We start from the raw sequence: 27,217 nt of genomic DNA on the forward strand, positions 1-27,217 counted from the left end.
AATAACACAAGTGTGTGAGCTGAAGGGAAACTCCAAGTGGTCCTGCACAGGTCTATAGTAAAAGCCACACACATTCGAAGGTCTTCGACATCAGGGAAAGGTCTGAGCCCGACAGAGGGAGACAGACTTGAACTTTTTGTTGAACTGTGTTTTGAAAGATGGAAAGAGAGGTTTTAATGTGGAAGGTCAGGCGGGCCTCGGTCTATGTTTTTTTTTTAACTGCCTTTGTTTTGAGAACCTGAGCCACAGTGTGTCTTCCCGCCTGCAGGGCCTGCCTTATTCTGTGCTGTCCAACGTGGGGAGGAGAGCTGACACAGCCACATTTGTTCTTTATCTTCCAACACTGATTTTCTCTTGCATACATATTCTCCTTTACACACCTTTTGTACAAGAGATAGGGCAGGGTATTTTGATTTGACAGACTCAACTAGGACTGATTTATCTATTTGATGGTAAAGACTACTCCCATCCTAGCGATAGGGCAAAGAAGGAGGTTTTCCAAACCCCTAAAATTGAATAAAGGTTTTACAAATTGTACCTTTTGTGTCAGTGTCATACTTGTGATACCATGCCTCCCTTACAATACCCCCAAAAGGGAACAGGATTCAAGATGGAAGGTGTAGCTCCGACTCCTTAATTAATTAAATGTAGTTCAATGCCGTGCTGCACTGTACACATCTAAATTACTCTCGCTGGAACAAATAATAGAGTTCTTCTCTTTTTGTGAATGTGGAGCAATGTCCTTCAATGGCAGTTCTTTGCTTGTGCATGTGTGCACTGGCGCACTGCTCGTAGGTCACAATACGACTGCTGTCAGACGTTGATCCGTTCCTCTCTGCATCCAACTCCCAAAGCCTACATTCATGGCTCTGCAGACGATGGTCGAGGGTGGGGACCCTCACAGTGCACTTGTAGGGTCTAATTCCAGTCTTCTGGATTGTTCAGATGCAGTCAACAACTGTACTCTGGCCATAATTCCGTTTCTTAAAGTTCTCACAGCTTCCTTTCTCCTCAATGTTGACAATCCTGGGCAAAAAGCAGGACTCAATAAGCAGGCCTTCAGAGTTTTATCTCAGGTCTGCTTCCAACTAACCAGGACTCAAGTCAAGCAGGCAAACCCAAAACAGTCCTATTCATAGTTTTCTCTCAGTCAGAAGCCTGACGGATCACAGCTGGCTTGGTGGACAACTAGCTAGCAAAGTACTTAGTCCCCAGATGGGTCTGTAGCCAATTAGACAACTTCTGTCTTGTTTTCATTCTCTTGATCATTTCACGGTTTGCTTACAGAGATATGTTTGATACCCGGTCTTGATTGTTGACTGTCCCCCAGGAGGGTGGCATCATTTTTAGAAGCTCCAACTCACTCAGGAGGGCAAATACTGATAACGATTACTCCATTGATAATTGAAATGTCCATCACTCTTGTTTCTCTCCCCGAAAGTAACATTATTATTTCTCGTTGCTCTGAAAGACAATGGGCCTCATTACAAGCATGCCGGTCTTGAAACAACTTTACCGGTAAGCTTACTGGCACCGTTGTTTCTGGACCAACACACTACAACTCTGCTGGGCGGGTGCCCTCCCACACAGCAAGTCCAACCTGTCGGGAGGGATGGCACCTGCCCACAGAGTTTCACGGAATCACTGGCACCGGTATTAACGGTACCGGTGCTTCCGTGGTCCCCACTCCCATAGAGTCCCATGGGACTCTGTGGGAATGGGGAACAACATTTTACCAGCGCCTGACTTCCCGGCCACCGGGGTTGTAATCCCCCGGTGTTGCCAGGAAGTCAGGCACTGGTAAATATTTACGGGTCCAGCAGCAATCGTCAGTATTGGCACGGTCACCGCCGGACCCCTAATGAGGCCCAATGAATTTAAGGGCTACTATTTTCAAGTAGACAAATCAAGTTTCTAATTTCTGCTTGCAAATGACCTGGCTTCATTTTAACCCCACACTCTGACCACACACTGAGAGATTACTGAAAGTACTGTAGTGTGTTCACACTTCTCTACCATCGAGCTGCTTCTCAGTGCTCCGGTTCCTCTTCACAAACACATTGTTGAAAGCTGAAATCCTACCTTCGAGAACAACTGCACTCACCCTTGCATTCCACTGGAGAAGAATGCAGCCATTTTAAACCCCGCCTATCCAGATATTCTATTACAAGGTTTACAAAGATGTCTCCCTCCGTTATAGGTTATAGTATCGAATCAAATTGGTCGAATGACAAAAGGGTCGGGTCAATTCGACGGAAAAAAAGAATCGATACTTTTTTTTTTCTGCGGGCCCCCCACAACCCCAAACACCCGTTTTTGGTGTAAAAACACCCTTTTTAAGCTAAACTAGAGCATAAAAAAAATTGGATCCTTTTGTTTTCGGTCGAATACACTCTCACCTTTGGCATTCGATCCTTTTGTTTTCGAAACTTTAACTGGACACCTTACCTGGATTATTTCCATTCTACTTCTACCTTCTGAAACCTATTGGCCTCTCCTCTCACCATCATAATGGAAGACCGCTTTCATTTCCTGTACACCCTATGCCGAAGCCACCTGTTTTCCTCTCTCTTGGCACTCTATCAATACAGTTACTTTCTTTGTCCGAGGACTATGCAGAATGTGCAAGTGTTGCAGCTGACAGATGCCCACTTAGATGTGGTACTTATTTGAGTGAGATCAGTTCCCATCTTGGCTTCATCTTGATGCTTGTATCATACACAGGGATGGGAAGTACAGGGTCTTGGTTAGGCGTCTTTACTTGCCCAGCTCAGGTTTAGAGGACTTGAATATGTATTGCTCATTTACTCTACCTTGGTGTGTATTGTGATATGGTGTATGCCAACTTATAGCGTGTGTTGCGTGCTTTATGATATATAAAATAACATACAAAATGTATTATTATGGATTATTATGTTACATATGATATATTTTACCATCCATTATGGCATGTGTTACATTTGTTTGTGTATTGTATTATATGGCCCATGTAGACATTTAATATCATCTTGGCTGTGTCGCGGGGAGCAGGGTGTACATTTTGTGTCTCCAGTATGATTTACATTTATATATATATTCAGCAACTGCCGATATGTGCTCTTGGCTGTGACAACATAAAGAGTGAGCAGGGTGATCAAGGAAGGCGGCTATATTACCATGGGAAGAGTGCAGCGCTCTGCACACTGTGGAGTTTGCTTGCCCTTCAGTAGCCCTGAAGTAACAATACAAAGCATTCCACAAGCAAGGAGAAATGACTGAGAAGGACCTTTCTAAAGTGCACTCCCAGGATTGTGTGACACCTTGAGAGCATGTAGCGGGACCTCCATCTGAAAAAGCTTCCCAAGGACAGGGTGCGGCTGTTCGAGCGGTATTCTGTGACTGTGAACTGTACTGGAAAGAGAAATTCACCATCTCTGGGGGCCTGAGCACCACCGGGAGTCTCAACATTGCCCCGGCTGGAGGTAAAGAACGGCAAGAAAGAAAGACCCCAGACACAGGCCTTTTCCTGCTATGCACCCTTTCTATGGAACAAGATAATAATGCAGATAGTAATGACCCCTTCCATCATATACTTCAGGAAGACCCTGAACACCCGACTCTTCACGCCAATCGCCAATCGCTCCACTCAACCCTATGTCTCCCCATGCCCCACACACCCATCTCTGCTACCCGTGTACCCTATTCGCATTACTATGTGGGTGCCCCCTTTGTAGAGCACTCCATTGGTTCCCAGCTGGATTCACACGTTACGAATTGCATACATACATACATACATATATGTGACATAAGACCCTTTTCACCTTGGAAGGCTTGGAGGACACAGTTGCTGGCCGGTTTAATTATAAATGGCGCACATCGATGATATATTGACATCTGGGAAAGGATCATTAATCCAGTTGGGTGGCCCATTATTCTGTTATTATGCTCTATTTATATAGTGTGAACCTTGCTCAGAAGCAGCGGTGTGTTGTCAAGCAGAATCGGTATAACATTAACAGGCAAGAGAGTTGTGGGATAGACAGTATCACAGTACTGTGTGTATGTGTGTGTATATATAGAATGATCATGGTAGCACTGTGTTGCGATGAAGATATGCACGCCATGGCTGGTGTGTAGCCCTGTCGTCTGGGTAATGGTACCATCAGTTAGTGCACGAAGAAGAGCCTGGTGAGGCTCACCCAGAAAAAAGCAAGTCTGCAGTTGGGAGTATTGAGAGCAAATAGTCCTTCTGGTGACGTGTTCCCTTCGGATTTGGTCACTGAATTGTGGCGGGATGGTATGTAAATACACCTCAAACTGAACCCCACCGAGATGGAAATCCACCTCCTCATCAACGACACAAAAAACCCACAAACGCATATTAACAGTCCGTCATTAAATTTGCCGGCTAGATCCTGCCGCCGACACCTGCGCAAAGTCTCTGGGATTCTACAAAGGCAGTCACCTCTCAATCCAATCTCGCATAGGAAGTGGGAGGGGGGGGGGTATAGCTCAGTGGGAGAGCATTTGACTGCAATCCAATCTTGCCTAGTGAAGAAAACTCAAGACAGCATGGTACCAAGTATGGCCCTGTGCAAAAACAAGCCACCCTACAAGACATCAGCTTCAGACCCACCGTGCAGGTCTTGTTGCCTTCTCACCTGGGTGGTGGAAACACCCCGATCACCACCCTACACGCCACCACCCTAGTGCCTGTGAGAAGTGTCCTCTACACTGCTGCCCACTTTGTGAAATACCTCCACAAATAAGGTCACATATCCCCTTCACTCACAGAACCTTACTAGCTACCCAAACATGAACACATCATCATCAACACCAGCTGCACTTTATAAAAATCTTTCACCATGCACGCTCCCTACCCGGCAGACAAACTCACCATCCCTGGTGGCCAGTCAAGGCCTGGCAAGACAAGAGCATCAAAAAAGAAGAAAGCCCATACAGCATGCATGAGCGATCTGCACCCAAATACTGTAGAACCTCATCCCCTTCACCATTGGAAGTGCCCTCATGCTCCCCAGTCATTTTTCTTTCTAGGAGATTTCATTGTATGCATTCATTGTGTGACTGAATCCCTTACAGGGAGGCCAGGATCAGAGAAGGCAAGGATACTAGTCAATTTATGGTACTTGTCTGAGGTCAATTGGAACTGAATATTTATAAGGATATCATTTATTTCAAATGTTTTGATGAAGCAGATGCTATTTAAGATGGGATCAACTGGGGGAAAACATGTACTGCATTGGTTTTCTCATGCAAGCTTACTTCTTGCCATGCCACATCTCCAGGAAGCCACGCTGGTCAATCGGGGCAGTTCTGGGCGCAAGGTAATGGAACGGCTCTTCCGTCATAATGGGCAGGTACCACTCTGTGACGCTGCGGCGCTTGGCTCTGGCAAAAGTGAACTGGCTTCCTGATTCACTGAAGGGTCGAAAGAGAAGCAGTAAAAGACAACATACGTTGGATACCTACAAGTCAAATCATTAACACAAGCCAAGAGCAAGTAAAGAAACCAAACATACTAACTGACATGTGAATACCAATGAAAGGCCCAATATTGCTGCAAGTAGGAATACAATTGTCTTTATAATACATGGCAGCCGGCACTATCCATATAATGAGCCTGGAAATAATGTTCTTATTATAAGCTAGGTGTGACATCACGACTGACCTGTAATACGAACATGACATCACTACTGCTATGTAATAAATGTATTACACTCCAGTTGTCATGTCACAATGCTGGCTGCTTGAGCCACCACAATGCACAATTCCAGCTGTCACTGCAGCCCTGAATTAAATACATTACATGGTTTGAAAATTGCTTGCTTGTAAAACTGTTTTTTGTGACACTTTACAGTGTGAGAAACCTGATTGTATTGTCACTCCTATTCCCCTTGGATCCTTTGCGGAGCTGGCCAAGGAAAGTCCATCACGCTTGGAAACTGACCCGGGTGTGATAAGCGAGGGAGGATCACCTGGGTGGAGGGTCTTTGAGGAATGGGGTACCCTTGGGTGAGTCATGGTAACACCCTTTCTCTTGTAACAGTCCACCTAACCCTCCGCCAACTTTTATGGGCTATTACAAGCAAGTTTCCCCCATTTTTCACATACACCATCTGACAGTACTGAGACAAAGAAGAGGAAACAGAGGGATGATGCTTACCTCTTTTCACCACTTTGGCACTGGGACGAAGAAGGTGCCTGCAAGGAACTGTGAGGGTCAGGCTTGTCCCTCGACTTATGGTCAGGCAGGGCCAATCAGATTTTCACACCTTCAGCCTGCCAAGGGGCTGCAGGTGTATAAAGGGAGACTAACCCAGCAGCTAATAGACAAGGATCAACTTCTTGAACTCGCCCTTGGCTTTCCGTGCTCCTTTCCGTGCCCCTTTCCATGCTCCAAGTTCCAGCTTTTATACCTAGTTCGGTTCTCAATTGGTTTCAAGTGTTTGTAATCGTAGTCAAGTGCCTGACTTCGCCTGGCCTCATTAGCGAGACATTCAAAGAAAGAGAAGAGTTATTTTTAGTGTATGTTTTTCTGGCGTACTGTTATTAAGACAGGAAAACATTGTCTGTGTGACACTAGGGGTCTGGCCCACAGTAGGCTAAGGGCAATGTCGGGTAGGGGGTCATTGGAAAAGGGGGGATACCATGTCTCACCCTCGGGTAATCCCTCCCCAATCCCAAGGGACCCTCCACCCAGGTGATCCTCCATTGCTAGTCCACTCCAAGGTCCGGATCCAAAGCAATGGCCCTCCCCTTGCCACCTGTTGTAAGGTCCCCCACGAGTGGGAAGGGAAAAACCATCAGGTTTTTCACACAGCATATAAGAAATAAAATACTGCCTACCTTACGCAAAAACGATACTGCAGTAACCAAATAGAAGGAAATGGTTGATAGCGTGGGACCGGGTACTTTATCCCACACATAAAGTGAAACCACAACGATCTGGGCACAAGCAAATCCAAATAGAAAGATAATTACATATATCCCAAATTAATTTTCCAGATAAAATGTATTAAGAAAATCAAGACATCATAAAGTAAAAACCGTCAGCTGACTCAATCTTAAACTGAAAGATATTGGCTAAATAGGAGAAGTTTCTAAACCTCAAGTTTGGAGGAGGTAGGTGCGAAGAAAGAAGCAAACCATTTAAAAGGTGTTGGTGCATTTAAGGGCAACCATTGTTAACCATTTGCCCAGGCTTTCCTTTTCACATTTGGAAATCTGCAATGAGACTATTACTTGACTTTACGCAACCTTGCCTACACACGCTAAACAAAATGAGCCAGATTCACAAAGCTGGCTCACCACTTCTTATCTTTGTGCCATTATACAATGCACCTTCAGGGGAATGCCTCTGCCATCTGCAAATGTGTTATTGGAAGTCATCTCTGATTGCAACTGACCTCCCTGTCCTTCAAAGGAATGCAAATGCAAAGACCACAATCAGAAGAGAATGGCTAAGAGAAAAAAACGATCAAAATGGGCCTCACTCCTCAACCAAGAAAGCCCCCCAAACATCTGGAGGGAAAATTGCAGTCACATGGCTCGTCAGCTTTCCTAGAAAAGAAGAGTATAATTTTAGCCAATGCGAAGGTGGGTAGTGGTGGCCAAGTCCCTAGTAATTCCCCATGTCGAGCTGGCATTTGGATGGATGCTGTGAGGTAGTCTGGAGAGTATGCAAGTGCAGGAGACTTTATGTGTCTAGCTAGACCAAACATTTGTCGCGGGGGATAGCTGCATTCTTATGGCAGAGTTGTTGTGAAATGTGTGTTAAGTAGTGTATGATAGCATATGCATGCAAGTGGGTGCCATTACTTTGGCTATCTTCCATAAGCATGGAGTGTGATACATAGCCGTGCATCCTGGCTGGTTTCTTGGCGTGGATTCTGTCCGGTGGTCTGCTGGAGTTTATTCTCTCTGTCACTCAGTACATTTCATGGCGGATTCATTGCTGCCCAGCCTACCGGTGAGGTGGATAATTAGCCCAAAGAGGCATGGGTTTGTCAGGATGTTGGGGGGTGGAGCCAGGTCTTGAGGGCCCTCCGGAAGGCAAGGTGATCGTCTATATGGCGGATGTTAAGAGGAATTGTGTTCCAGATTAAGGGAGCATGGACAGAGAAGGATCCCATTATTCTTGTGAATTTGAAGGGAGGGAACACAAGGAGGAAAGTGGTGCCTGATTGCAGGTTTCTATTGGGTTGGTAATGGATGTGAAGCATCGAAACCCATGAAGGCTCTGATTGGGATGTTCTTTCATGTGGGTTTCCCCAAGAAGTAATTTCTGAGATGGGAAACAACTTCATATCTACATATATGTAGTGAATATTGGAGGAGTGTAGAGTGACATAAGTTATTTACAGCTTTCCATCCCCAAATCAATGATCTTGTGGAGAAAAGCATCCAAGGAAAATGTGGGATATTCTCCTGCCATGGTTATGGTTTGCCTATAGGAAGGTGCCATAGAACAATGAAGGGTTCAGTTCTTTTGAACTTCTGTTTAGGGAAAGAAGGATAGGAGGGTAACCCCTAAACGTCCTACTCAGAACAGTAGATAATGCGCTTGGGTTAAGGTCTAAAATGAAAATGTCTCAGTACATGAAACGGTCCCAGAAAATATTTGAAGGCCAGTCAGGAATAGATGAAGCATTGGCATGACCGGAAAACAACACTAACGTCCAGTTAGTTTCAGTGGTTGAATCTGTAAAACCCAACACACTTTGGGATTAGTGGACTGAACCCTACACAGTACTGGTATGAATCCTGAGGAGTTCTCACAAAGACCCTGGGGTGGTATTAGCCGGGAGGATCCCCTGGGAGGAGAAGAGCCCCAAGGGAATAGGAGGACTCAGTTGGAGAGACGTTCTATTTGTCTTCCTCAGAGGGAGAGATTTCAATAAAGCCAGAATATGCAATGGCGTGTTGTCAGAGTGACGTTTCCTCGCCCAAAGTTATATAATAATCAAAAATAATCAGGATGTGAGATCCTACAAAAAGCAAGCTACGGTTCTGAACAAAAGAGTTTATTTCAGAAAACCACACGTGTTATTGTTCAATTAGTTTACATAGCTTTCGATGAGCACGAAAAGCTCAAAAAGAACGGATAAGAGTGATTGAGTTTTGTGTAAATACAGAATGAGTATTAACCTCTTTTGTGTTGAGGTACACAGTTCCACCTAGGGGCACAGTGGTATACAACAGTAAGAAGAACATATATTTATACAGTAGTGCACCCGGGACATAGGGTGGTCCAGGGCATCGTAAACACGGGGTGTATACAACATAATCTACAAGACATACATGAAAAAGGGTGTTTGCAGTTGTGTCACTGAGGATCGACACAGGTGTGTTTCGGCCAGGAAGGCAGAATTGTTGCCTGGATGGTATTGGCCTTCTTCAGGATGAGCACCAAATGTGGTGTAGTCCATTTTATCTGCGAATAGAGAAGGATTTGTGAGGATCTCATGGTCTAATTGTGTTATTTATAGTTTTATAAATGAGGCCTAGTGTTGCCATGTCAAAGGACAGCTTACCTGCTGCTGTGGTAGCAGTAGTGATGCTGTACAGAACCATCCAAGGATTAGTGCTGGATGGTTGGTGTGAAACTGCACTCGGGGGAGCCGTGGGTTCCTGAGGTATCGATTTGGTCAGGGTCCTATTGGCTAGAGGAGGGCCTAGGAAGGTCCCTCGTCTGTAAAAAACAATATTGTAAGTGAGTTTGAGGCATCGATTCAAACATCTAAAACTAGGGTGAGGGTGTCCCTGGTCTAGTTAACAATGTAGGACGTTTGTGTAATGGTAAATACCATACGTGCATAAACGCTCCAGGGCGTGTTGGCGACGTGGTGTCAACTGTTGCCTTAAGTGAACTAGGGAGTGAGGGGTGTTCCCGCCCCATTGTGTGAGGACAAATTGGTTTTAAAATAGCGCAAACATGGTGCCTATGTTGGAAAGGTGCGTCCAAACTGGTGGTATGTCTGTGTACCTCTGATGGATCACAGTGCGCTGGAGGGGCCAAATAGCAACAAGAGCTTGCTGTGTATTATGTACACAAAATGATAATAGTGGATCCATATGGTGAAGGAGGTGGTTCCGCTATCAAAGACTTCCCGTGAGTGAGTAAACGGAATAGTACAGGGAGCTAAGCCTCTGGATGTGTGACAGCTAGATTTGTGCACTTACCACAAGCCGTGAGAGCAACGTGCGTCGTCGGGGGATCTGCTGCTGTAATGGTAGCTGTAACATCCAAGCAGAACCAGCTTGGCTAATAAGCTAGTCTCAGTGTGGCGCCTGGGCCAATGGCACGGGTGCGAGAGGTGCTTGGACCAATGGGAGTAGTCTGAGCCGTTCCGCGAATGGAAACTGGCAACGGTCTCCGTGGAGGACTGAAACTACTAGAAATGCTAAAGATGCTGGGACATGTAGTGCCTGGTCTAGTGGAGGCACTGGTGAACACTGAGGGCGATCATGGCGGCGGACAGGAACTAGTGAGAGGCGCTATGGATGCTGGGACATGTGGTGCCTAATCATGTGGTACGGCACTGCGAGAGTCAATGATGCAGAAAGTATACAAAAAGTACTAGAAACTAGCTCCCCCAAGTGCAGTTTCGCACCAACCATCCAGCATTAATCCTTGGATGGTTCTGTACAGCATCACTACTGCTACCACAGCAGCAGGTAAGCTGTCCTTTGACATGGCAACACTAGGCCTCATTTATGAAACTATAAATAATACAATTAGACCCTGAGATCCTCACAAATCCTTCTCCATTCGCAGATAAAATGGACTACACCACATTTGGTGCTCATCCTGAAGAAGGCCAATACCATCCACGCAACAATTCTGCCTTCCTGGCCGAAACACACCTGTGTCGATCCTTAGGGACACAACTGCAAATACCCTTTTTCATGTGTCTTGTAGATTATGTTGTGTACACCCCGTGTTTACGATGCCCTGGACCACCCTATGTCCCGGGTGCACTACTGTATAAATATATGTTCTTCTTACTGTTGTATACCACTGTGCCCTTAGGTGGAACTCTGTACCTCAACACAAAAGAGGTTAATACTCATTCTGTATTTCCACAAAACTCAATCACTCTTGTCCATTATTTTTGAGCTTTTCGTGCTTATCGAAAGCTATGTAAACTAATTGAACAATAACACCTGTGGTTTTCTGAAATAAACACTTTTGTTCAGAACCGTAGCTTGCTTTTTGTAGGATTTCACATCCTGATTATTTTTGATTATTATATACGTACCCTCCTGGGTAGATCAGGACTCCGCCAGGCGCCCTTATTTTTACTCGGCCAAAGTTATCCATCTGTTTGGTTGTGAAAACTGTAATAATGCACATAAGAAACAGAATAGTAATACTCTGGCTACTTGTAAACTTGATTCTCCCATAAAGCTGAATCCATCACTTATTAAGAGAAAGACATCCCCTTCCAAAGTTGCCAACAGGAAAAGGATAGATGTGGACATCAGAAAAATAACATCTTACTTTCTGATTAAATTAACTGTCCTTTAAGTTCAAACCAAACATTAAGTCATTTTAAAACTCTTTCTATAATCAGAGTAAAGTTGGAAATGAGATTCAGAATAAAAGTGGTAACTTGAACATTGGGGACTTCAAGTCCCACAATGCCCAAAGTACTGGGACGAGGAAGAGGGACTCAGAGGCACTGGACTTCTCTATGCAGTCTAGTTGTTCTAATGACCCACATCTGACCAGGACTTTTCAGTATATAAGACCCTCTCAGGTGCAGGCCAAGGGAAGTAGCAGAAGCAGCAGAAGGTGGAGTGATTGATGTGGCTCCGGGCTGCAGTTGCAGCAAAAGACAAAGGAAAGCTGAGACGCCAAAGCCGCCACTCCCCAGTGAGAGGATGCCCATCCTGAGCGAGGCTCTACCTTTGATGGCTTTGTATGCAGAGGTTGCGTGCCGGGAAGCGTTGTTGAAAGCTTTCCCCTTGATGGTCTTGTATGCAGAGGTTGTACGGGGGGCGGGGGGGGTTAGCGTTGTATTGAAAAGCTTTCTCCCTAAAGAAGTGTGCTCAGGTGGCAGGCGAGCACCAGAGTGGTCCTGGAGCAAGGAACGCTCCTTTTCCAGCCCGCACGGGCCGTGGGAAGCAGACCGGAGAAGTTGGCCGTGCAGGAAGTGACAGAGGAAACAGAAAGCACACTGGCAGCGGAGCAAACTGACACATATGAGGCAACCAGTGAGTTTACCAATAATAGGTAACCCCGGAACACTCCCTATCCGCCCGCTGGCCCCTAGTGCTTATTTTGAATACTGAACTGATGTAAGAAGTTGAAGTGGAGCGATAAGAACTTTTTGAACAGACAAGAAAGGAAAGGTTATAATTGTTACCCTGAAAGCCAACGTTATTACCAAAGTCCAGAAAGAGACATTTTTAAGTAAACTAACAATAACCCACATTGTCAAAGCCAAGAAGGGGTAAAGTTGAAGCAATCGAATTATAACCTTTGTTGCCAAAGTGAGGAAGAGGTAATAGTTGGAAAATACTCCAACAACCATTGTCTAAGCCAAAGAAGAACAAGTGTGCTAGAGAGCCATTGTTAACCATTGTTTGATGTGAAGAAGGGAAAAGCAGAGTGGCAGGAGAGAAGCCATCCTGATAGGAATCTTTCAAGAGGAGAGGAGCATAACCTGCATTGCATGTGGTAATCAAAAGGGTGGTACAAATAGCACCAATGTGTATCTTGTCTTCTCAGAAGAAATCATCACTTTTGATCTTGTTGAAAGTCGAAGATTTTACCAAATAGTTTGAAGTTAACTTTAGCACAGAAGTACATGGAGCAGTGTTAGAAGCTTTTAGTCCTGGCAGGAGAGTATACCAGAGCAGTGACCTTGTAGTGGTATTCTTGGCAAGTTAGTGAACCAGGAAGAAGTCATTTTCAGTACTGTGGTGTGGTTAAAGTCAGTGAAGAAGAAGTGGCAAGCCCACTCATTTGTGAAATGTTGATAAATCATCCTGACAAACATTGTTCTTGATCTAGATGAATTGTAGAAATGTTTTGATTCCCAAAGAAGTAGTGTTGAACTCTTTTCTACAAGTGGAGAGATAAAGATGTGTCGTCTAATTGAATTGTTGCCTAAAACCAAGTTGATGTCTTTTGGAACAAGAAGAACTGGATAGTTAAAACTTGGTCAAAAAGTGGAATTTTGATACTGTGAACTTTAGATTGGAACTCTTGCTTTGAATCTGGAGAACGGGATGTGACCCACGTTACAAGGATATACATTTAATAGCTCTGTGTTAACTGTTATTTCTGTTATAATTGAATTGCTAGATATGCCCTTTATGTGCTGGATGTATGTATAAGTCTGGGGACATATTATTTTTATTAGAGTGTTTCCTTTATTGATATTTTATTTGTATAGCATCTATACACACATGCGTTTCTAAGTGCTACAAGGCAAGGGAGGGAGCAAGGGAAAATGAGACATTAAGAATGTGAAATTAACTATCGTACTAGGCCTGACGACATTTCATATAGTTCAAGTGTTTGACAATGATAAGGAGGGTGGTGGGTAGGTGCTGAGACAGACAACGACTATTGTACTAGGCCTGACGACATTTCTGGTAGTGCAGGGGAATGACAAAAGGTGAGGGAGGGGGAGGGGTGGAGGGGAGGACAGGAACAAAACAAGTGACTATCGTACTAGGCCTGACATTTCTGTAGTGATGAACATTGACAAAAGGTGAGGGGGGACAAACAAGCAATTATCATACTAGGTCTGACAACAATTTTGATAGGGTAAGTGCATAGAATATAGTGAGGGGAGGGGGAGAGGAGAGAGGGAAAAGACAGACAGAGGAAGAGAAGACTGAGAAGTAGTGAGAGTGGTGAAAGAGAGGAAGAAGCAAAGCCGGTGACATACAGTGTTATAGAGCACATAAGCAAGTGGAGAGAGCACATCAAGTTGCAGAGGTCAGTACTGAACACATAATGTTGCAAGAGATCAGCAAGTGCAAGCCAGGATTCAAGTCGTAGATGGGCACCACATGACTCATGGCCAGCATTATTAAGATGATGCTTAAGGAAGTCCAGCCTGAGAACGACGAGATTCGAGATGGGTGAACCAACATGAGTCGCATGAGTCCAAAAGTCAAATCAAAGCATCAGCAACAAGGCGGTGATGGTGTAACCATAATGTGTCAATACAAACTCCCACAATGGGCAGGGAGGGATAGTTGATGCAGGGGGGATAGCAGGAGAGGACTGCCTTGGGGGCAGCGGGGAGTGGGTGAGACAGCAAGATGAAGGATTTAAGCATACAGGCATTGCATGCATACCACAGGGGGGCAGCAAAATACAAGTGGCAGGCACACATGCATCACATGCATACAACAGTGGGGGGAGGTGGCAGCAAAATACAAGAGGCAGGCACCGTTACACAACTTGCACAACTTACTGTGCCACGCAGCACCTGTCCTCACCCCAGCACCGGAGAAGTTGACGTTGGCGTTGCCTGATGATGGTGGGGATGGCCTGTGGGGACAGAGGGAGTAAACACATGTTGATGCATGCTTACCTGCTGTCTGGCCCTGGGACCTCCTGGTCCAAACAGGTCCAAACAGGAATTTCCCTTCCCTTTGTCTGCCCTTCACTTCGGACGCCCGGGCGAGAGATGCCCTTGATCTAAGAGATAAGAGCAGGAAGGAAGAGGCAGGGCTAAGAAGGTGGGCAGGGCTTAGGCTAGGTGACCTAGATCCACTTGCACCTGCTCCCCATCTGCAAAGGAAAGGAGGCTGGAGGGCTCCTTCAGTAGGGAAAAAGAGCAGCAACCAGGAAGGCACCAGGTGGGCAGGGCTTGCTAAGTGGGGAAAAAGAGCAGCAACTAGGAAGGTACCAGGTGAGCGGGTCTTAGCCAGGTGACCTAGATCCACTGCACCTGCTCCCCATCTGCAAAAGAAAGGAGGCTGGAAGGCTCCTTAAGTAGGGAAAAAGAGCAGCAACCAAGAAGGCACCAGGTGGGTAGGGCTTGCTAAGTGGGAAAAAGAGCAGCAACTAGGAAGGCACCAGGTGAGCGGGACTTAGGCCAGGTGACCTAGATCAACTTGCACCTGCTCCCCATCTGCAAAGGAAAGGAGGCTGGAGGGCTCCTTAAGTAGGGAAAAAGTGCAGCAACCAGGAAGGCACCAGGTGGGTAGGGCTTGCTAAGTGGGAAAAAGAGCAGCAACTAGGAAGGCACCAGGTGGGTAGGGCTTGCTAAGTGGGAAAAAGAGCAGCAACTAGGAAGGCACCAGGTGAGCGGGGCTTAGGCCAGGTGACCTTGATCCACTTGCACCTGCTCCCCATCTTTAGATATTTTGATAGGCAGTGAATCCTAGTTAGGTTGGGGATAGTGAGGCATTTATCCAACCCTTTTCAGTTAATAAAATGGCATCTTGTGAAAAGCTTTAACAAGTTATCTGCCTCACTTTTCTGACCCCTCACAGTACCTTCAAAGGGTCAGTGAGGTTAACTAGGTCACTGATACAAAGACTCTTAAGCAAGAGCACAGGGTCTTTCACATGAACCGGTTGTACAACCCTCATTACAACAGGGATGATTTGATGCTAGCTCTGGTGACAGACATCGAGTGAGTAGATGGATGCCCACTGAGATCTGCTACACACAGAAGCCACAGACTGGTATGTAGAAAAAGAACACATCACCTCTGACTTCACAGAACAGACACTGCTAGACTATTTGCGGCTCCTAGGCCAGTTATTTGTGCGTACTCCAGGTTGCACAGACTGGTGTGTTAATGACATTGAAACTGACGAGACAGCAAGCCAGCCAAAAACAGAATTCGGCAAATGACACATTATATGAGGTAAACTATCAAGTAGGAAGTCTCCAAGAAGTGGACCGGCGGGGTAATCGAGGAATACCATACTCCATGGCTAGCCTCAGGGTGCAGACACCTCAGATGTCCAGCAAAGAGAACACTGCAGTCCACATTTGTGTGGATTACAGAGGGTTCAATTTTGTTACCAAGGCAAATGCTCATCCCTACATAGAGCACATGAACTAATTGATAGGGTGGGTGCTGCCACGTACAAGAGTACCCTTGACCTCATTGCCAGGTGCAAATGGGTCGGCTTGACTGACAGGGCAAAAGAGATCTAATTTTACACCCCATGCCATTATTAGTTTACTTTCATGCCTTTTGGATAAAGGAAGGGGTCATGCTGCCTTTCAGAGGATGGTGAATCAGGTCCTATCTGGGTTAGAGGACTTTAGCGTTGCCTATCTAGATAATGGGGGTCATTCCGAGTGAGGCGGTAAGGGGTTAACGGCGCCGGTAAAGGTGCCAGAGCCGTCAACCCCTTACCGCCTCATTACGAGTCTGCTCGCGGGCACCCGCGAAGGACGCTTGGTTTTACCAGGCGCCCTTAGCAGGTCCCGCGAGCAGACCAGGGTGCTAACAACGGGCTTGTTGTTAACGGGCCCGTTGTTAGCACCCTCTCCATTCCCATTGTGCCCTATAGGGGCTCGAATGGGAATGGGGATGGGTTCCTTGAATGAGGAATTACCGGGTCCTCCAAGGTCGGAATGACCAGGTAATTCCTCATTCATGGAACCCGGACCCGGTACATGGTAAGGGGGTAGCCATGCCGCTAATAGCGGCATGGTTACCTCCTACCTTGTAATGACCCCCAATGTTTCTGTCTTCAGCCATATCAGAAAAGACAATCTATCCCATCTGAGGCAGGTGCTTCAGGCCATGCAAGAATGCTGGCTTGACTATCAAGGTATCCAAGTGGCAAATAGTGCAGGGTACAGTGAAGTCAGGCAAAGGTGTAAAGGTTTGGACATTCCTCCTACTCAGGCCCCGGTAAGGGAATTCTTTAGTCTCACTGGGTATTGCCGGTCTTTCATCAAGGTGTACAATAACATTGCCTTTACCTTGAATGACTTGTGATGAATCCTATGGAGTCCTCACAAAAACCCTACCTAAAGTCTCCTCTCAGGTGGCCATGGAAAGGCAGACGTTTCCTGATCCTGGCGCTGGGGGCGGTGTTAGCAGAGAGGATCACCTGGGAGGAGAAGGCCCCATGGAAACAGAAGGACTTCATGGGATGAGATGTGGTACTTGTCTACCTGCAGGAAGGGAATGTCATTAATGCCAGTACATGTAATGGCATGTTGTCCAAGAGAACGGGTACTCCGTAAAGTTAATGGTAATAATGTGAATGAAGAAAAGCATAACTGGCCATGTATTAAGGGTGAGAAAAGCTCTCACAAAAATGATAACACTCCCAGAAATAGGAAATCCTATAAGTCCCAGGAAAAGCTTAAAGAGAGGTCTTTAAAAACGATCATCTGAGATTGGAAAAAAATTCAATCCTCTGTGAAACCAAATATATCTTGTTTTCCTTCTGATACTCCTTTAAGGAATATGCTTAAGGAGAAGAAGGAACTTGGTGGGGAAATTATTATTGAGAAAACTGGCTTTTGTGCTAGGGACTTCAAGTCCCAGAATTCCCAGAGTACTGAGGCAAAGAAGAGGGCTGCAGAGCCAGAAGGTTGCAGAGTGATGCCATTTAAGGTTGGTGACAGACACCAGAGAAGAGCTGAGATGCATAAAGGACCCCCTCAGGTGCAGCACATACGACCAAGGTGGAAGAAGGCGAGGCAGCCGAAGCAGCAGCAGCAGGAGAGTAGCAGTTGTAGTAGCAGTGCATGGCGAAGCATTGGAGTCACCACGAAGCAGCCGAGGAAGAAATCGTGGAACAGCCCGGATGCCGGGACCAGAGTGGCAAGAGAAACTGATGCCAGTTCTGAGAGGTTCGAGTGGGCTCGAGTTTTCAGCTGCAGAGGTCACGCAGCTGCAAGCGTGCCATTCTGTGACTTTCCCCATTGTGAAGCGTTCAGCGGTGGCAGGCGAACACCGGATCGCTGGGGAAGTGTTAGCTGCAGAGGTCGTGCAATGGGAAGCGTACCTTTCTGTGACTTTCTCCATTGTGAAGAGTTCAGAGGTGGCAAGCGAGCACCTGATGGCTAGAGAAGCCGCAAGGGCTCTAAAAGCAGTCAGCGCGGGAAGCCATGCAGGCGAGGAGGCTGGACCACGTAAGAGAGCTGACTCAGACAAGCTGGCCAAACCCAGCAAGTTCACTATTCTATTGTGACCACAAGTGCTCCATGACTGCCCGTTGTATGAATTCAATTTTTTCTTTTCAATGCTGAATAGATATTATTGGGCGTTTGAGCCGCATTTGCAACCATTACCAATTCCACAAGACCTCATTGAGACTTCTGCATAATGTCCAACTCTTCAAGGTAAGCCTCTTTATGGGGACCTTGCAGGACAACACGCTCCGTGTTGCAGTTTACTTGCTATGATATTAGACGAGACTCATCAGGCATATTGGCCTTAGCCTTATCACTTTTAGGGACTGTTGCTGGGCTTGTGACCATTTGAGTGACTTTGAATTATGGGACCTACCAGGTAGGACGACCTTCAAGCACTTTATTGAAACGTGATTATCACAAGCAAGATTAGGGTAAGGAATCTTCCCACGGGAGGATCGCTCACCGGCGACATGCTCGCCTTGAAAGCAAGCCGACATGGAGCTCCACAGGTTCGATCCCTGGGTCCGCGCTTAGAAACCTCTGGGTATTAAGCGCCTTTATAAATAACCTATCATATCATATCGTACTCTCTCATGCACTATTTCTGCACTTGATGCCTCAAGTACACACACAAATGCTCATGGGATTCATCCCTTTCTTTCTTTTCTTCTTTTTTCTTGGTTTTGCATTATGCCCATGACTATTTTGGTGAGTTAATCCTTCCCATTTTGATCTCCTATGCATACTCACCTTTCCTCACTAGGGGCCCAACCTTACTAGTAGTTGCCACCGATAAGAGGCACACATTTTGATAATCCTGCCAAGGGGTTAAAAACAAACGTACCCTATTTTGAGGGTTTTTCACAATACCTTGGAGTTGAAACTGGCACTTCATACATGAGGAATGGCTTTTTCTTATTATTCTGGTATGTTAAGAAATGCATCACTGTCATGTGAATTCTAATGCCAATGGGCACTTGATGTTTACCACATAGGTTATTAGGCACCCACTTACTGTAACACCCTGAGCACACAGTGTGGTGATATGGGGGTGACTTCCTGGATAGGAACTAACTCTAATACGTTATCATCTCATCCCTTTGCTCCTGCCCACCATGCCTGGCACTGATACATGATTCGGTATGTAACTTTGAATATTGGTCTACAATACTTTATTTTGTATGTTATGTGGGTCATACCATATCTACATTGGCGATGCATATTGATGGAACTTCTTGTAAATGTGCAATGATTTGTTTGTTTGGATAACTATAACAGCCTTGAGGACGACTGATTGGTCCAAACACCTGTCAGCTGCAACACTAATAAATCATATGCAACTGTCCAGATGCTACTTTGATTTTGAACAGATTGACAATTTGCATCAGCATTGAAGAACTGTTTGATTTTGGGATCTTTTGCGCTGTTTGGCCACACACCTATTTTAGTTCTGATACTGTCATAAATAGGCCTAGGGGGTCCTCTTATGTGGCCGCTGCTGCACTAGACGATTGTATAACCAACGGAGACCAAGCGCGCCTCAGCCAGTTACTCCCCGCTCATTGTCTTTTACTTTGGATATAAAAACAAGTTGATGATTGTAACGCATTCCAAGCTGATAGTAACTAAAGCAGTTGGCATAAAGAGACTGTCAGGATAGCACCTAAAGAAGCTGACTGTTGCATAGCGAGTTATCCTAAAAGCGAACCACACAAAGGGGCCATATCTCCAGAAGTGAACTTGAACCATCATTGCCAAAGTCAAAAGGGTCTCACATGTCTGCAATTGGTAAACAATCAGGGTTGCCTAAGCCAAAATGAGACAACTGAGCCTAATAGTGGGTGTAAAGAATATTGGCCAGGTGTACAGAATGTCCCAAACCCACATTGACGGAGCAAAAGAAGCGTGAAGAAGAGAAAGTTATCAGCATTTGGTTAATAATACAAAAGGTGGAACGAGATTGGCAGGAGGGCTGCCCTTCTGATAAAAGGGGTTCAGGAGGAAGGAAGCATAGCCTTTCTTGAGTGTGTTCTTTGAAGACATGTGAAGCAGAAGACATTTCTAAAACCTTTGAAGTTGACCCTTACCACAGACGTGCTTGGGGGTAGTAGTTGGGCCTGGCAAGGGAGTATACCAGGTCCTAAAACTTTGTGCCAATTGGTTCTGTTCGGGCAGGAGAGTAAAACCCGCACAGAGAACTGTAGTAGTTTATCTTGGCTGGCAGGGAAGTATAACAGACCAGGAGCATTTGTAATCATTGGTTCTGTTCTGGCAGGAATATACCGGAGCAGAGTGTTGTAGAAGTGGTAAACCTAGCATGAGAGTAAACCAGGAGGAAACAAAGTACTGTGGTGGGGTAAAACTTATGATGAAGTGGTGGCAAAATATCCTGACAAAGACATTTGTTTTGAAGCTAATAAAGTTTTGAAATAGTTTTAATGATGTCTATTTTGATGAAGTGGTACTGAAGTTAAAGTGGTGCCAAAAGATCCTGACAAAGACATTTCTTTTGAAGTTGAAGACGTTATTCACTGTTGATTACAAGAAGCTGCCTCAAGAGCTTAACTACAAGTGGAAAGAGGAGAGCTTTGTTAAACAATTGTGAACCATCATTGGAATCCAAGTTGGAACTTTGTGTTGTCAAATTGGAATAGAAAGACAACTAAAGTGGATCTTTTTGTTATGACACAGGATTTCCCTACCATTTTTGAACATTTGAAAGAACCTCCTGAATCTGGGGAAGGGAAGTAAGCCCAGGTTATCAGAAAAGCAGCTATTATGTTGTGACATATACTGTTATATTTGTTGTTGTTAAACTGCCATATATTTCCTTATTGATTTATTGTGTATATAAATGTGAGGGAAAACAACCTTTCTGTTAGGGTGTTTTTCTTTTGTTTATTTTAGGCAGTGAAATCCTCGCCGGGGTAGGGATAGTGAGGCGTTTATCCAATCTTTTTAAGTTAATAAAAATTGCATCTTTTTAAAAACCTTCACAAAGCTGGCCGCCTCACGTTTATGACTCCTTGCAGACTCAACATCGAAAAAAGAAGGTAAATGGGACCCCCTGCTTGCCAACCAGCATATCAGAGCCTAAAGGATGGCTCGTGCAGGGTGCCAGTTCTAAAGATTCAAGACTATGGACAGGAATTCATCATCCAATTTACCAAAAGAGAGGGAGAGATCAACTGGCGAACTACCGGATCATCTCACTTTTGGATAGCTCCAGTAAACCTTTTGCTAAGGTCATTGTGAAGCATTTCCAGTCATGGGTCGAAGACAATGATATCATCAGTCGTCTCCAGGTTTGCAAAAGGGGAAGGATATAGTCGATCAGAATTATTGCCTGTTTATGTTAGTCCAGAAGCATACTGTTCTTTGTAAGGTTAAATTATATTCAACTTTAAGAAGGCCTTAGACTAAGGTAAGGCAAGGACGTGTCCTTGCCTCTCTCTTGTTTTGTATTTTTATGGAGGAGGTAATTTAGACGTTATTGAGTGACTGTTTGGACCCTCCAAGGATGGGTACTGGAAAATGCCTTGCACTAAATACCCGAATATTGTTTATTGGGTTTCTAAATGTATATATTGTGCCTGGTTAATTAGACCAAAGGATTAGTACGAGTCACGTTTATGTTTCCAGCTAGAAAGATCTATACTTTGAATTAACATACCTTGGGGGTGATGAGCATCGTTTCCTTCGCCTTTGGGTTAATTCTGTCTAGTTACCTTTGGGCATGATGTCTAGTAGTCATACTATGTATTTTGAATGTTTTTAGTTTGGGCTATTAGGTGTCGCTTGCAATACCCATTATAGCCCAAACTATTGCATTCAAATACTGATTCATATATGCATAGGTAAAAGGGTGTCTGATGAGGGGCACACACTTGAATGATATTTGAGGAGGGATACAGTGTTGTTTCAGTGTTTGGTTATAGACCGTCCCATTCATTGCCCATTGCCTTGCTAATCCCTATGGCTAACTGCACCCATTCCTGCCTTTTAGGAACTATTTGCGCTCTCTTCCATGGCAGCAGTCATGTTTTGCAGCATGCTCACGTAAGGCTCAGGGTACCAGAGCAAGGATTGTTAGATGAAAGGACATGCTGGGTGAGGTCACGCCCAGTCTGTTTTGAACTAGGGAAGAATGGGGTGTTCGGTTTTGGGAATGCAGCTGGGCTTGAGCAGATTAGTTTCAAAGCAGTTAAGGCATTTTGAGGTATTGAGTGGACAAGATGTCTTGCACTCATTTGTAATGGCTTAATAGCGGCGGTACCAGAGAAAGATGAAACACTTTATAAAGTAGCTGGTTCTCCTGTGTTTTTTACAGGTAGCAATGCACACCTGATTTTGAAACAATATATCAATGCCCCTAAACTAGCATTGTGAACTCAAGGTCAGCAATCGGGGTATGATTTTTTTAAACGATACCTCAGACATCATCTCAAAGAGACCAGCTGGACTCTTTTCAATAACCTTTTTATTTTTATTAAAACAGTTTTTATTGTTTCATTTTAGATGTTGAACATGTATCCATGAGGGGAAGAATAGAATTGTTGAGAAATGATTGAGTCCTGAAGATGGCCCTTACACTTAAGAGACCGACATCACATGAGATGGTGCAGTACGTGTTTCAGAGGCCAAAACATATGTCGACGTAAAAAAGAAAACACCTACTGTTTTGTTTTTCTCTATCTCCTTTTGGAATCTCGAGTAACAGGTTGCTCCTAATAAATGTGTCGATGGACCAATATAATTGACTAGACTAGATTAGAAAGCAAAAGGGAATGCAATACCTTTGCACACTTTAGCTTTGTATTATCAAATGCTAAAGTGCATGAAACATTGGTTCCATATCCCCGGTATCAAAAATTGAAACGTGAGTTTTGCACAAACTACGGTTTGAAAATGAGTGATATATGTTACAACACATGTATAATGTTGTGACAATGAATTGACAATGCTTGAAATATAGATAATGTGTTGATATTGTTTTCTTGAAAAAAGTGATCACATGTGGTTTAATGGTTGGTGAGATAATGAAATCAAAATTAAACGTTTTGTAAAAGAAAGTACTTTGATGATGTGCTGATCTATCTGTTGCAATAGATAAACAGATAATTACGATTACCAAAAGGTTTTCACAAAAGGAACAAAAGAGAGAGGTAGTCGGCCTGGCTTTTCATTTTATGTTTGAATAATCTCCCAATAATACAGACTCGACCCCTCGTTAATAAAAAATAGGGAGTACCCAATTCTTCAAATTTTCCTCCGCAGAGGCGAGCCTGCACTGGCATCCAGGAGGCGGTGATTTTCATTGGTAGAAGACGGCATCGAGGCATCTCGAAGTTACAGGTAAGCTGCTTGAAGTGCACAGAGTGCCAGGCCCGTTTTGCAAAGATGCATAAATAATTCGGATAGAATAGATAAATCACACTCTGGCATTCGATATTTACAAGGTTAGAATAGCAGAGGTATACGAAAGTGGTAAGTGGCTTGAGGTTAGTGATCAAGAGAGAGGAGCCAGGTTTTGGATTTTGATCTGAAGCTGTGGGAAGATGATTTTGCTCTTAAAGCTACTGGCATGGTGTTCTATAGATTGGCAGCCATGACAGAAAAGCTGCTGCCGCCGGCTTTCTTGAGTTTGTATCTCGGGGCCCTCAGGCAGTGCGAGTGAATGGTTCTGGTAGGAGTGTCTGGTAAATGCTGCTGCTTGTAAGCATGGCTACTAAATGTGGAGTAGGTGTATTTCTCCATTCAGATTTCCTTATAACATGACAGGGAGCTACTGTGACAAGGAAGCCACAGGAATGTGGCTCTTTCACATCCACTGTCTGAGTCTTAGGGTGTCTTGACTACACAGATCCAGGAAACAGAGATAGTGGTCTCATTGAAATGGGGTTTGTCCCTGCAGACTGAGCGAACTGTGGGGTGGGGTTCCCCCATGGTCCAACTGGGTCTTAGGGAGCCCTGGCTTTGTCTTGTGATGTCTTGACTCCTGACCACATGCAAGAGGGATGGAAATTCTGTTGAAATTCATAGGTTCCTAAGCTTTCTATCTCTGCTGACACCCAGGTTCTGGCTATGGAGATGGGGAGGAATGCTCCGGAATGGATGGTCTCAGAACACTGACTGTCACTGAATGTTGCCTCATCCAAACGTAAGCCTGCAGCCCTGGCTGTATTTATAGACAGGGATTCCCCTTTGTGGTATCTGAGATCAAACAATATTCAAGAAATAGATTCCTCAAGATAAGAGCAAAACTAGGAGAGTGCATGCATAGAGCAGCCAGGCTCTATGCCCCGAATTCTCTACAGGAGGCTTTCATGGTCGACTGCCTTTAGCTATGTAGTTGTGTGAAAAAGGAGCTCATACCAAGAAGCAACATCAGCGTGGTCTGAGACATTGACTTGGATACATCCGAACCCTACGGTACAGTGATAAATCTACAGAAGAGAACCTAGAGAGAGCAGAACCTCACTGGCGTCAAAAGGGACCTTGCCCTGCAGGACAGGAATTGCACCCTTTTCCAACATGTTCACAGACAGCACTCTAGAATGGATGGATCTCGGCTCACTTTGCTCCTGCTATTTGTGACAGAAGGTTCCTATATTGAGCCCATAATTATCTCTGACTATGCCCCTTAGATATAAAGTTATCAATTGGGCACAAGAGAATGACGCGTCTGAACAACCAATAGGAATGACCTAGAAAAGCAGATCATCAAGTTTAAGGAGATTTAGACCAGGTGCGATATGTTCCTGATCCCCAATTGGCAGGCCTTGGAGGCGGGTCACTGGGGATGCTCTTTAGCCATTGCTTCCCAGGATGAAAGTGCATACAGTCTACCGAGGGATGTTTTAACAGATGAATGAACTGGAGGAATCGCTGAAGGGCACGTTCACACTGGATCACCTGAGCCATGGCTGATACACTGCCCTTGATACACCTAATACTGTCCTTTTATGGAAAGAGAAATAAGCCGGACAAACTACCGGCTTGTCACTTGAAAGCGAGACAGCTCAGAGCATTTGGGGTGCATGCAAACAAAAACAGAAAATAAAGAAATTTCAGATACTTTATTACGAGCTGCAAATGTTTGCAATGGTGGATCCTTGGGAACAGGGTTCATACTTGAACTCTTTTTGCCTGAGATTGTAGCAAAAACAATGGGGATCCTTCATAAACCCATCAACCAATAACAGAGGAAGAGGTAAGCGCGGACATTAAATGAAGGAAAGTCCCTGGCCCAATAGGCTTTACAGGGGTTTCAGGCTTCAAGAGCATAATCTTGAAGCCCCCAACGTATTTCCAGCTGGTAAAGAAGGGATCCCGCCCATGGCAGAGGTGGAGAAACTTTTACTCTGGCAAGGATCTACTTGAGTGGGTCTCAAATAGGCCAAAAGCACTCTCAAATTCGGACATCAAGATGTTCACATAGGTTCTAGAGAATAGATTAGGCCCCGGTCCTCTGAGATTGTCAGTGTCGACAAACAGGATTTATTAGGTATAGATACAGATTTGATGTTGTGCAGAGAGTTATGCTGCTTTCTATAGAGAATGTATTTATACAGTGTCAAGGGGAGGCTATAAAACGTGAAGGGAAGGAAAGTGCCTGACATTAGCAGACATGTTTATGGAGTGCAAATTAAGCTGTTAGGCCTTGGGTCCTCCATGCACCAGGCAGTAATCTCGAGCCTCAATGGGACATTGACTATGGGGCAGTGGGTAGACACGTTTACATTTCAAATGATCTACAAAAAAGCTCTTGGAAATCTAAAGAGTAAGTGTGGGGACAGTGTAGACTGATATATACAAGGGCTTGAGGTGTGTCTAAGCACAGAAGTACAGTCTAAAATATTGTCCGGCTGATGCCTCGTCCCCTCTGAATTCAAGGTGATGTTTCATGATATGTCTGATAGGTGCTAGAGAGATTACAATGGGGAAGAAGACCGCCTAAACATATGGTGGAGATGCTCCACCATGTATTAGAAAGAATCCTGAGTGCAATAAAAGCATTCTGGGCTATTCACTTGCTCAAACGCCAGGAGTGATCCTTTTAGGCACGTCAGGTTTGTGAAACACAATTATACAAGCCTGTTGGGACAATGGCTTTTGGTTCTTAAACCAGTTCTTAAACCAGTGTTTGCATCAGAGTAGCAACTTCAAGATCTCCCAAATACCACACAATGGAACCATTGAGCTTAGATGATGTTAACAGTAGGAGTGCTAACACACTGTCAAAGAACCAATGATTCTGCATCTCTTGTGGCAATATGGCAGCTGGGTCTGGACTTTAAGGAGCAAGAACATTGGGAGCCATCATGCCCCCATGGGTGCAGAGTTGTGAACTTTGTTATCTAAAGCATGTATCCAGTGGCTCCTTGTGAAGAGAAACTGTGAACAGGATACAGCTGATAAGGTTGGAATCCACAAAAGGCGTTGAGGGAAGGCTGTAATCTCAAAACAGATGTGCATATACCTGTGTGGTCTGAAATAAAGCAGGATCCTCAGACACATCAGGTAGGTTCCAGCAAGTAACAGCTTCGATAAGTAACATTAAGATGACACCTGAGAAAACCACGGACTCCCCTCACCCAGGCAGGAGCTCTCCAACTGACGCAAGATGGACCCTTTACTCCAATCATTCCCTCACTCACAGCATAACATTCTCTCCGACACACCAACACTCTCTCTTACAGCACCAGGCATCTGCATTCATGCCAAGCACAATACAACAGTATCCCTCAGCTTTTATTGTATGGTGGTATTTAATGGTCACTGATGGCCCATAATGCAATATCTGTTTTTTTAGTGGACCTTGCTGCCATTCATACTTGGACCAACATTGGGTATTAGCAGGTCATATGAACTCCAATGCCTTTGGTGATGTTAAAGAGATTTCTAATATACTCATTGTGACAAATTCAGGGAATTTGTTCCCTCTCCCCAAGCGGGAGCCACCAACATTTGGACTAGAGGCAAGCCTGCTAATCATAACACCCCATAGGTGGCAGGGCAAGCGGGATCCCACTGGGGGTGACCCCTCCCCTAGAGGACAGGAGGTCCCTAGCAAGGGATGTGAATAATCCTCCTTATCAAAACCCTAGTATCGTGGTTGGTTAT

The 27,217-nt window shown here is 44.9% G+C and overlaps 1 protein-coding gene across 3 annotated transcripts in view; it reads right to left on the bottom strand.

The window, feature by feature from the left end:
• The window catches only part of LOC138480733 (arf-GAP with Rho-GAP domain, ANK repeat and PH domain-containing protein 1-like), a 691,830-nt gene that overhangs the window by 424,764 nt on the left and 239,849 nt on the right, over positions 1-27,217 (bottom strand). For all 3 annotated transcript variants that reach the window (XR_011274121.1, XM_069612452.1, XM_069612453.1), the window contains one exon: positions 5,263-5,418. Coding sequence is in view for 2 of the 3 variants with exons in the window: in XM_069612452.1 (XP_069468553.1) it covers positions 5,263-5,418 (156 nt within the window). In the remaining variant the exon portion in view is untranslated. The remainder of the gene's footprint in view (positions 1-5,262; positions 5,419-27,217) is intronic.

Source organism: Ambystoma mexicanum, chromosome 5p (assembly GCF_040938575.1).
Source record: "Ambystoma mexicanum isolate Mex_15411 chromosome 5p, UKY_AmexF1_1, whole genome shotgun sequence".
In the NCBI taxonomy this organism is placed as follows: domain Eukaryota; kingdom Metazoa; phylum Chordata; class Amphibia; order Caudata; family Ambystomatidae; genus Ambystoma; species Ambystoma mexicanum.